Source organism: Sciurus vulgaris, assembly GCF_902686455.1.
Source record: "Sciurus vulgaris genome assembly, chromosome: 2".
NCBI lineage: Eukaryota > Metazoa > Chordata > Mammalia > Rodentia > Sciuridae > Sciurus > Sciurus vulgaris.
The window spans coordinates 169,405,477-169,418,450 of NC_136462.1; the positions used below are offsets into that span (position 1 = coordinate 169,405,477).

Consider the following 12,974-nt stretch of genomic DNA (forward strand, 5'->3'; position numbering starts at 1 on the left):
ACCCTGCACAAAACTCAACTCAAAGTGAATCGAAGACATAAGGAATAAGACTAGAGACCTTGCACCTAATAGAAGACAAAGTAGGCCCGAATCTTCATCATGTTGGCTTAGGATCAGACTTCCTCAAAAAGACTCCCAGAGAACAAGAAATCAAAGCAAGAATCAATAAATGGGATGGACTCAAACTAAAAAGCTTTTTCTCAGCAAAGGATACAGTCAAGAATGTGAAGAGAGAGCCTACAGAGTGGGAGGAAATCTTTTCCACATGCACTTCAGATAGAGCACTTATCTCGAAAATTTATAAAGAACTTACAAAACTTTACACCAAAAATACAAAGAACCCAATCAATAAATGGGCCAAGGAACTGGACACTCTACAGAAGATACACAGGCAATTAATAAATATATGAAAAAGTGTTCAACATCTCTAGTAATTAGAGAAATGCAAATTAAAATGACTCTAAGATTTCTTCTTACTCCAATTAGAATGGCTATTATCAAGAACACAAATAATAATAGATGTTGGTGTGGATGTAGGGAAAAAGGCAAACTTTTACATTGCTGGTGGAGTTGCAAATCGGTGCAGCCACTCTGGAAAGCCGTGTGGAGAATCCTCAGAAAACTTGGAATGGACCCACCTTTTGACCCAGATAGCCTACTCCTCGGTTTATACTCAAAGGACTTAAAACCAGCAAACTACAGTAACACAGCCACATCAATGTTTATAGCAGCTCAGTTCACAATAGCTAGATTGTGGAACCAACCTAGATGCCCTTCAAAAGATGAATGGATAAAGAAACTGTGGTATATATACACAATGGAATACTATTCAGCCATAAAGAATAATAATATTATGGCATTTGCAAATAAATGGATGGAATTGGAGAATATCATGTTAAGTGAAATAAGCCAAGCCCAAAAACCAAAGGCTGAATGTTTTCCCTGATAAGTGGAGAATGATATATAATGGGGGTGGGGGGGGGATGAGAGAATAATGGGGGAACTTTAGAATATGTAGAAGGAAATGAGAGGGAGGGAGTATAAAAAACGGCAGAATGAGACAGACATCATTGCCCTGCATACATGTATGATTACATGAATGGTATGAATCTACATTGTGTACAACCATAGAAACAAAATGATGTACCCCATTTGTGTACAATGAATCAAAATGCAGTCTATAAAAAATTAAAAGCTAAATAAGAATAATAATAAAAAAGTGATGTTATCTTCCTGTGGATTTAGGGTCTGATTGTTATATACAACAATGTCTTGTTTGATTTGTACTTGGCACAATGCTTAATATTGCTATATTGGCAAGGTGTACACTTTTCTGTTATAAACACACTTCAGTGAAACCTTCTTCAAAATGGCACTAAGTGTATTAAGATAACAGATTTCTCAGTCTTAGATTGTAGAACAGGTCTGTTCACCTTCATAATTGGGATAGTGATAGGGATGTTAGGAATCAAAGTAAATCTAATATAAATCATATTTCAAATGCTTATTATACCCTACTCAAAATATAACACCACACATATCTATTTATACTACTCAATACCCATGGTGATATACTGAGAGTGACTTGGGAATCAGAATAATTTAATCAAAAAACTTTTCCTATAAGCTTAACCCACTGCTCTGGGAATATAATAACACACTGATATGTCCTTGAACATATTTACTCTTGCAGTGTCTTTGGAAGGATGGAGGGTGAAATCCCTATTAAAATGTTCTACTCCTAGTCTTTTAAGATTTGAAAGACATCACAGTTGGTTAGCACATGTGTTAATTTTGTAAGACTAAAATATTAGGGGATTTCAAACTCTGAACATATTAAAGGGGCCACCTACCTATGTATCTTGCAAATTATCATTCAAAGTAGGGTGGAATAGACTATTTCTTTAAAGATTCCAGTGCAGCACAGGAAAAGTGGAAGATATGAGGCTGGAAGTAGGCTAACACAGAGGATTTCCTGGGAATATATTCTGAGGAACCTTATTAACCCAGATAGATGTGAGGACTGAGGCTGTTTATACCATAAAGTTGCTTCTAATGGATTTAACCTTATGTGATAATGCACCACAAGGGCAGAGCAAGTTTCCTTGTTTACCAGTACCTAGCACAAAACCAGGTACAATGTAGATGTTCAATAAAGATACAAATATTATGGTGTGAATAAAAGAGTAACATAAAAATGTAGCAAAAGAAGTTTGGATTTTGGTCTTAGCTGTGTCAATAATTAGCTAAGTGGTCTTATGTAACACATATAAATCTTTCCAGGCCTTAATTTCTTTATTAGAAAACTAAGCAAGGTATTTTTAAAGCCTGGAATAATTCATGAATTGTTTACACAATATATTGTAACAACTGCTTGCATAGCATTTACATTATATTAGATATTAAATTTCCAGGCCTAATTTCTTTTTTAGAAAACTGAGCAAGGTACTTTTGTCCAGACTAATTCAGGAGTTGCTTAGGAGCTGCAAGGTTATTTAATGTATGTGGAAATAATTTGAAAAATTAGAAGTATATTAAATTAAAGTGATTATGGTTAACAGAAGTTAAGAAGAAAGCTGGTACTGAAAAATTGTCTCTTGTGTTTCTCTCTGGACTCAGCACCCTACCCTTATATGGTAGGCAGGGGTTACTGAAGGATTTCAGGATGATTTGGTTCCTAGACAACAGTTCTTTCAGGAGGAAAGAGGGATCCTAATTATTGATTGCCATTTGACACTGGTCAAGCCTCAACTTCCTACTCTATATATTGAAGGAGCAAGAAATATTCTCTAAGCCCATTTTAGCTCAAAAATATTCTATCACTTATTTTAGTCTTTTGGACCTTAATGAAATCACAAGGCATTATCAAAGAATCATGATTGTTTTTTAGTCATTCAGTTCAAGAAGACCAAAATTAATCTTTACTGGAATATTTGGGGAGGGGGAATATATAGTTTTTGGCAAAATTTGTATATACTTCTCATTGAAGTCAAGAAAAGAAAATTCACCTTCTTTTGAGAAATTAGGGCTACAACTCATCACTGTGACCCATCTGACTGTGGATGTGAATTATCATACTGCAGATGGTATTGAAAATCTGAGTTAACTCATGTTAGCTCAGCATGAAACTTGGAGATGACCAACAGGCTGACTGTGGGTGGCTTCTGTATCTTTGTCCCTTTCAACTTCTTAACAGTTCTTTTGGTCTTAGCATGAATTGCAATTAATGAGTTCAGGAGCATTCTTGGTATTATCAGCTACATAATTTGCATAACAAAAAGCAAAATTTCCACCAGAAGCTTTTCAGGGATGGCAGATTTTAGTAGGCTTCTTGGGTATTTTATTTGACTCATTTAAAGTTGATGCTGCACACTGGTGGCCCAATGGTTGTTTCCAGTCTGCAGGTATCACTTTTAGTTTTTTTTTTTCTTTCTTCTTTTTGTGGCTTACACAGTATTTCAAGAAGAGATTGAATTAGAGGCTAATATTAAAACAGCAGGAAACTCATGTATAAGATTTTATGATTCTTTGTTAGAAAACCCATATACCCTGTAGACAACAATGGTGGGAGATGAGTCATGGGCTAAGGTGGGATTACTGTTGCTTAGTTCTGCTTTATCCATGTCTCATCTATTGGACACATAAAAACCATTATTCTGGTTTTTGCTTCAAATTGAATAGACCGTTCTAGAAAGTGAAAGACGAGAAGTCAGATTGCCAGCTGTATTCAGAGGGTCAAAAGCAATTGACCGTTATCCTTTTTTAAAACATAGAGGTTTTAATGAATATCTTGATTTCATTTGGGATGCTAATGGTCACTATTCCTGTCTTCTCAGGATCCTATCAGGAGATCACAGGCCTGTTTTTACAGTTCTCTTTTGCAAATGGCAGTCCCAAGTTTGTTCACTATTCTATCCTCATCCTGTAGTTAACCTTCAAGTTTTGAAGTAATCTTTTTGGACTATATATTTATTCCTTAAATTGCCAGGATTTAGTTCATTGGATGCTCCATTTCCCTTTAGGTCTGAAAAGGAATGGAATTATTATTATTTAAAATGTTGTTCTTTTTATTCTTGTCTGTAGATGGACAGAATACTTTTATTTTATGTACTTAGTTATTTTTATGTGGTGCTGTTGAAGATTGAACCCATTGCCTTACATGTGCTAGGCAACTGCTCTACAACTGAGCTACAGCCCCAGCCCCAGGAGTAGAATTATTTATCTGCATTCATTTGTGAAAGAGAAGAGCTCTCCTTATGGTCACTGAAGATGGACTAAATGTTGCTCCCTACTCTTACCCACAGAGTGCCAAGGCTGAAACACAGGCACAGAAGTTAGAGGAGTGCTGTCTGGATTGCTCTCTTTGCTCAGTAGGTAATTGTATAACTATGGTTTTGGGATGCTGAGCCTTATCTCTATCTTAGGTAGCCTCAAAACTATCATGAATGAATTGCAGAATTTTACAGAATGGCTGGGAGAATTTTTTCTCACTGCTGCTTGACAAAAGGGTAAAGCCTTGGTTTCCTTAATAAGATCTGATCTGCATCCTGCAGGTGACTAGTGGAGTTTTCAATTAGAGGCTGAGGGATAGCAAAGAGTGCTAAACAATGTTCCCAAAGAAACAGTTTTCAAAATAACAGAGTACATAGGAGAGAAGATTATTTAAAATGCACTTCCCAGAACTCACCTTGTAGATGTTAGTTAACTAAGTCTCTGCTGGACATAAGAATTGGCATTTTTGTGAGAAATTTGGCTCTCACCCCAATAACCAAATGTTGAAAAACTAGTTCAAAAAAAGTCAATATACTTGTGCATGAAAGTCTCATGATGGCTTTTAGTAATCAGGAGTGGAGACCATCAAGAAGATGATGTGTGGAAAAAGAAATTAACATGAGAGAACTCAGAGGCATTAAGAATAGTGGTTAAGAGTTTGGGTTCTTCAGTTCAACTGAATTTGGTTCAAATCCTTCTCTACTATTTAAAAACTAGATGATTTAGTCAAGGTGTGCTTCCTTTAAGCATAAATGAACTCTTTGGTCCATTGCTTGGTTGACTCTACAAAAATGGTCATAATTATTTTCTTCTCTCTATATACTCTGCTTTACAATACTTTGCCATCTGTCAAGAGGTGGAGAGTCCTCCACCTTTGTATCTAGGCCAGATATATGATTTGCTTTAGCCAAGCAGGGTAGTGTGCCAGTCTGAGGTGAGGCCTCAAGAAATCTTGCATGTTCTGCTTGGTCTCTTGGGAACTCTGCCATGTGAATAAACCTGGACTAGCCCACAGGAGGATGAGAGACCATAGAGCGTAAATGGCTTAGCAGAGGCCTTCCTAAAAATTAGGCAGTTGACTACCTACCCATTACCTGTCAGCAAAAGCTAACTAATACAAGTCAATAACATTATAGTACCCCTTTATATAATTGTAACAAGAATACTTGAGAGTAAATGCTTAAGTAAACATCAATATATATTAGATAGTTTTACCATTTAAGAAGTGTTGACAGAAAAACGAGGGTTAGGTTAAACAGGTCAAATGGAGATCAGAGGTACCAACACACCCAATGGTAATAGATTTACTGCATCTTCACATTGTCCTTCACTAGTTTTTCTTTTTTTGCATATTCAAGACAAGCATATTATCAAGTAGGCCTCAGTATATATAGACAAGAAAATATTCATATATATTCTTTATCTTTCTAGTTGGCTCAGATGAAAGAGTAGAAAATATTGAGAAAATAACAAAGACTGAAAAAAAAATCTATAGGTCCAATTATTGAATAATAATGATTTGCAAAGTCCTTAGATAACCAAAATAGACCAAATATTTTTTTAAATAAAAATAGACAATGTGGTAAGTGGTAAAGATATGGTGTTATAGTTATGGAAACAGGTTGTAACCAGTATTTAACTAGTTATATTGTTCTGGACAAGAGATTTCCCTTCTTTGAATTTTATTTTTTTTATGTCTAAAATTTGGAGAGTATTATTTAAGGTTTCATAAATATTGTGAGAATTTAAGAATATATATAAAATATGTGTCAAGAAAGTGGCATTAAATAAATGTTAGCTTTATTAGTCATAATAGTTTTATATAAAAGACTTAAGAGTTCAGATTTCAGAAATTATACTGCTAACACAAACTGAATAAAAAAGTGGGTCCCTTGTGTGTTTATTGTGGGAGAAGACATTCATTCATAAGCTTATAATTACACACTTGTGCCTTTGACTTCTGAAGGGTATGAGGGTATGAAAAACAGACAAAATGCATTTGCCTGCTAAGAAATGTTTCTGAAGAACATTCTGAAAAGAAGCAGGTAAGTTCTACCATCATGGCACTTTGGCTGTGTGGTTTCCTCTAGGGAATTTTGAAGGTGAAAACTTCCTCCGAAAAATGCGCACTAATACTGTTGTGAAAATCCACACAGATTCAGGTACCGGCACTTGGGGACATTTAAAATCTTGTATGTCCTGTTATAATGCAGGGACTTGAATAAGCTGCGGGTAATTTTCTGCAAATGAAGGCAAGTTAGATCCATCTAGTCATTTAGAACCTACTGGCTGGTGCATGAGATTATATTAATTTTCCTTTTAACCTGCAAGAATGAAACAAATAGAACAAAATCCAAGGCTTTTGAGGTGGAGGGAAAGATCAACTTATAAATGGTCTCTCAGAAAAAAAAAAAAAAATTTCCCATCTTTGTAGTTTTGTGATTAACAAATAAGCCTGTTAACTGACCTAAGTAAGTTGGGACTCATTTTGACTCAAAGTTAGACATGAGAAACAATAGGCTACTGTATGTATGAGGTAGGTCAACTTGAAAAGAACTGAGGCACGTTCTTCCTGTTCTTCCTTAGTAACCATCAGGATAACTAGTATATCAACACTGTCAAAGTAAATAGGGAATTTCCTTAACATCCCATGTGTTGACTGCATTCACCCAACAAGGGTGAACTTGTTCACTCAGTGAAGCATCCAATAGCCTACATAGAATAATGCATAAAGTCAGGCACAGAGGTGCACGCCTATAATCTAGTGACTCGGGAGGTGAGGCAGGAAGATTCCAAGTTTAAGGCCAGCTTCAGCAACTTAGAGAGGCCCTAAGCAACTTAGCAAGACCCTGTCCTAAAATAAAAAATAAAAAGAACTACTGGGAATATAGCTCAGTGGTTAAGTGCCCCTGGGTTCAATCTCCAGTAACAAACAAACAAACAAACAAAAAATAGGGCAATAAGGAGGATAGGTTCTGGATTCAGATGATTTGGGTTCAAGTACCGGCTCTGTTGCTCCTTAACACTGATTATTAGTTAAATTGCTTAACCTTACTAGTCCATAATTTGTTAATGTGCAAATGGAGGCTCATTGAAAAAGACAACACACATAATGTACTAGTTTGGAATCTGGAAAATATGGAAAAATTGTAGCTGCTGTTACTGTTGTTACTAATATCAGTCTCAGTATTTCCTTGTCATGCCTCAAGGAAATATTAAATGAGGCCAATAAAATTTACCTTCCCAAATATCCCAAAGGTCACTGAGGTGCCTGCTCAATGACAGAAATCTAAATGCAAAATCTGTTATATAATGTTGTGGCATTTGGGCACCAACTCCATTTCTAATCATTAAAACCATTTCACTTGCATTTTCTCTTATTTCTTTCCCCCTCTCTATTTTTTTCACACTCTATTTATTGCAAATATGCAATAAAATTGAAATCCTTATTTTAAACACCTCTGTCTCCAAGAGTCCCACACTTATAAAATAAAAGTATGTAGTATTTCCAAAATGGGCAATGAGAGGAATCCCACTGAATGGAATTACTCATGCACTTAGGAACACAGGTCTTTGAAGTGACTGTAACAGCAAATTTGCTATATCATTGAATCAATAATACAGGGAACATTAATAGGCCATGACTAGGCCTGACTTCAAATGAGCAAAAACTCTTGAAGAAGTGATGGGCTTCCAGGTCATATGTTTTACATCTTAACATCTAGAGTGATTCAGAGGTATACCGTTCAAGCCCAAAACTGTAGGACATGCCTTGGGGTGAAGCTTGGACAACAGTATAAAGAAGTGGAAATGCAAGGTTAGTTTAAAATGACTCAGGAATCATTTCAAAATAAGAAATGAACCCCTAGATCTCACCCTGCACAATACTCAACTCAAAGTGGGTCAAGGACTTGGCATTAGACCAGAGACCCTATGCCTAATAGGAGGAAAAATAGGCCCAAATGTCCACCATATCAGCTCATGAATAGACTTCCTAAATAAGACTCCTAAAGCACAAGAAGCAAAATCAAGAATCAATAAATGGGATGACATCGAACCAAAAAAAAAAAACTTCTTCACAGCAAAAAAAATAATCAAGAACGTGAAGAGAAGGCCTATAGAATGGAAGAATATCTTTATCTCATGCACCTCAGTTAGGGCATTAATCTCCAGGATATACAAAGAACTCCAAAAACTTAATACCAAAAAACCAAGTAACACAATCAATAAATAGGCAAAGGAATGAACAGGTACTTCACAGAAGAAGAAATATGAATGGTCAAAAACTATATGAAGAAACATTCAACATCTCTACAATTAGAGAAATGCAAATTAAAACTACACTGAGATTCCATCTCGCTTCAGTCAGAACAGCAATAATCAAGAACACAAGTAGCAATAAATGTTGGTGAAGCTGTGGGGAAAAAGAGTCACTCATACATTGCTAGTGGGATTGCAAATTGGTGTAACCACTATGGAAAGCAGTATGGAGATTCCTTACAGCACCTAGAATGGAACCACCATTTGGCTCAGTTATTCCACTTCTCAGCTTATACACAAAGGACTTAAAATTAGTATACTACAGTGACACAGCCACGTCAATGTTTATAACAGCTCAATTCACAATAGCCAAGCTATGGAACCAACCCAGGTTCCCTTCGACAGAGGAATGGATAAAGAAAACGTGGTAAATATACACAATGGAATATTACTCAGTTATAAAGAATAATGAAATTATGGCATTTGCCAGCAAATGGATGGAACTGGAGATTATCATGCCATGTGGAATAAGTCAGTCCCCCAAAAAATCAAAGGTCAAATGTTCTCTCTGATATGTGAATGTTAACCCATAACAAGGGAGGGTAGGGAGGGAAAGTAAGTAAGTTTATTGGATTAGACAAAGGTGAATGAAGGAAATGGAAGGAGGTGGATTATAGAAGAGAAGAATGAATTTGACATAATTTCTCTGTGCTCACATATGAATATGTGACCAGTGTAACTCCACATCATGTTCATCCACAAGAATGGGATCAAAATTGTAATGGGTTGCACCACATGCGTGTATAGTATGTCAAAATACACCCTACTGTCATATATATCTAAACAAACAAACAAACAAAAGATAAAAATGATATGCAGTTTTTCTTGATCTTATTGCCTTTCACAGAAATGGACATACACTGTTCTCCCAGCAGCAACAGCAGCAGGTGTTATACATCTTGGAAAGGAAAGTGATATTGAACTTTTTCTCCCTTCTTGGTGAGGGAAAACTGGAAAGTACGATCTTATTTGAGGGTGGGATAGTTTTCAACCACCTGGAGAATTCTTGGACCCACCTATGGATGTTCTCTTAAATTTGCAACCAACCCTTAAAATTTCTCCCAATCATTGCCAAAAAGATTTCTTATGGGTAGAAAGGAAAAATAAATACATTTTAGAAGTAGGCTCCTGAGCAGGGCTTACATAACTATGGGTTGGGAGAAATGGTAAGTGTTCCCTCTCCAGGTGCCAGGGGTGTGGGAAGTCCAGAGGTTGCTAGCCTCTTCCTCCACACACTGTGTGCACCAACCATTAGACCCAAGGAGTTAGCATAACCTGCAGCTGTCATGTGAGCTAGTCTTCAATGGTCAGGCTGTTACCAAATATTTTATATAATTGTCACCCAAGATTTTAAATAAAGCTTTATTATTAGTGGAACAACTTTGAAATGGGTGAAGCTTCAGTATATGTTTAAAATAATTGTTACAAATGCTGACTACAAATCAGTGACAATGAATTCCAAATGGATTCTGTATTTTAATTTCATTGGAAATCTGTTAAAATGAAGATACTGCTGTCTAGTTAGCTAGGATTAGCTTCTAAGTAGTGCTTTCATCTATGAATAATTGTTCCCTACCTTATACAAAATAGAAGCCATAGGTTTTCATCAAAGTAAAACATAAATAAGCCAGTGAAATTAAACATACACATGCACACAAAAGACATTGTACCTTTGCATGTTTCTTCTTTAAAGAATTTAGCTCTTTCTGTTGTTTCTTTAAATGCTTCAAGTAAGCCTGTGGGGGAGAAAAAGAAGTTCCACAATAAGTTTGTGTGTGTGTGTGTGTGTGTGTGTGTGTGTGTGTTTTATAGTCAAAATGATTGCAGCTGGAGAGAAACAAACATATTTTGGTTTTATCAACATGTATAACATAAGAGTGTCTGCAAAATGGTCAAGTTACCTTCATCTGCTTTAAATCTTCTATCCTCACTTGAGGGATAAGTTCAATACCTAAAAAAGGTAATTAAAAGTTATTGTGTATATTAAAAATTAGAATAACTGATCATATAACATTTACAGATTTGAAAACTTATCTAAAGACTTTGAAGCAAGTAATTTTATGGATATAAACATCTTAAATTCCTGTGATAAAACATTTAACTAGACCATTGAAATACTCAGTGTCGTAGGCTCCCTTCCAGAACAGCCTAAGAAGGAAATTGCTGTGCACATACTGATGGCTGACTCTCAGGAGAAATCCATAAGGGAGAAAGAGAAGGATGATAGGGCACAGGGAGAAACAGGATGTACTTTTAGTTGAAATGCACCTTCAGTCTGATCTTATGTATAAATGGCACTCTAGAGATTCGCTCTACCAGGATGAAAGGAGGGTGGGCTTCTCTGACTTCAGATTAGTCAGCTGAGAGCTTCAGAGGTTTTCTAAAACCTTTCAGGTAAGAGAATTCTCATGGTCTTGGCAAATTTCTGGAGAAGCAGCAACTAAGGGCAATACCCAGCAGCTGGTGGATGGGCCAAGCAACTCCAGAAAGGGATCTGATCTGGCACAACATCATCTATTACAGTTACTTTTATCTTTTGCATTTAAGGCATATAGTACCAGTCAACTAACCCCCAACTGTATTCTCAAATTTAGTCATCATCAAAGAACAAAATGCTTTTTTCAGTATTTTTCTCTTAACGCATTTCATCTTAGTATGTAAGCAATATACCATAGAGTGGAGCAATACCTTTAACATACAGGACATAGTGAAATCATTGTATAACAGGATGCTGCCATCAGAACCTACAGTAATACAATAAGTCATCCTACTGAGTAAAGGAAGCCCACATGTTGTTATGGCAACTGTCATTGCAGAAGAATCATTGGTTTCTGTTTGCAGATTTTCATCTCAGGCAGATGAAATGAATGTGTCCTCTGTGCTGTAATTGATTTCCATTAGAATCCCAAAGGCCAGGTATGATACATTCAAGAAACATCGGCATCAAGTCCTGGCCCATGTTTCTTCAGCTTGACTCATTTTAATCAGGGTTGGGATCCATAACATTTTAGGATAGGGGTGTGAAGGGTGTGTGAGGTCCCTCTCTGATCGCTTGTGTCACAAGCCACCTTCCTGCTTTATGGCAGACAGTAAGTGAAAAGGTGGTATAGGGCAGGGATGTAAATTCTGGCACAGTTAAGAGCTCTCTATCCTTAACTCTCAGTTCTCTAGCCTGTTAAAGGAATACACAAGATCTGGGGGACATGCAAGTTCTTTCAGAGATCTACCAACTACTATATGAGCTTGATCCAGATGACTAGATTTTCTTTTTTCTAAATATTAACAAGCAGGAACCTGCAAAAACATACACCTCCCTCAGTTACATTTGTGAACCGTTGGAGAAAAACACAAATAACTTGTTAAAATTTTTGTCTCCATAAGTGATCTAATTAGAATAAAGAAACCCACATTGCACAGAAAAGGAAATGGTACATGCTCAGTTCCATCTATTTACCTTGATCAGTGTGGTCAGTAGAACTTTTTTCTTTAATATTTTTTTTATTTGTAGATGGGCACAATATCTTTATTGATTTATTTTTATGTGGCTGAGGATTGAACCCAGTGCCTCACACTCTACCCGAGCCCCAAGTAGAACTTCTGATGACAATGGAAATGTCCTGTTTGTGAGTTGTCCAATCAAGAGCCACCACCTACATGGTGTGTGGCTCCTGAGAACATGAAATGTGACAAGTGTCAATGAAGAACTCGAGGTTTAATTCTGAAGTTTAAATTAAGTTAAATACATTAAATAGTCACAAGTGGCTACAGGCCTCTATCTTGGATGGTGGGTAATAACAGACTTCCCTGGTAGGAAAGTACGTCAAGTAGCACATTTGGGGCTCCAAAGATTCTGGCTAATCAAATTTTCACTAGACAATGTTTCATTCTTGTCAACATAGCTCTTCTAAAGTAACCTGTTTTCTCTCAATCCCTAATTTGAAATTTAACTAGAATGGGAGTGATTTTTTTTTTTTTTTTTTTTTTTTTTAATATTTTGTCCTTAAGATTGAAAGCAGGATGGGTGAAGTCATTGCAGGTCCAGGAGAAGCACTCTGGAACTTCCCAGTGCCTCACCTTCAGAGAGAAGTCCACTCAGCCACACACCATGCCCATACCACCTGGCTCTCCCTCAGAACCTTGTTACACTAGGGGCCCCTCTCTTCCCTTCTGTTTCTCCTTCTTAGTTTCTCCAGACATGCTAGTGGCCCACTGGAGCAAATACTTCCTGTCTTATGCTACCACGAGTTTCGTTTCGTTTCCTTCCTCCCTCCCTCCCTCCCTCCCTCCCTCCCTCCCTTCCTTCCTTCCTTCCTTCCTTCCTTCCCAGGTTTCCACCCTCATCATCCTAGCATCCCTGGCTCAATAGTAATTTTTAGTCCTAA

The 12,974-nt window shown here is 36.7% G+C and overlaps 1 protein-coding gene across 13 annotated transcripts in view; it reads right to left on the reverse strand.

Moving 5' to 3' along the window:
• The window catches only part of PLCB4 (phospholipase C beta 4), a 389,153-nt gene that overhangs the window by 24,898 nt on the left and 351,281 nt on the right, over positions 1 to 12,974 (reverse strand). For all 13 annotated transcript variants that reach the window (XM_079129403.1, XM_079129411.1, XM_079129408.1 and 10 more), the window contains 2 exons: positions 10,494 to 10,543; positions 10,263 to 10,328 (listed from right to left, as the gene is read on the reverse strand). In XM_079129403.1, the coding sequence (XP_078985529.1) occupies positions 10,263 to 10,328; positions 10,494 to 10,543 (116 nt within the window). The remainder of the gene's footprint in view (positions 1 to 10,262; positions 10,329 to 10,493; positions 10,544 to 12,974) is intronic.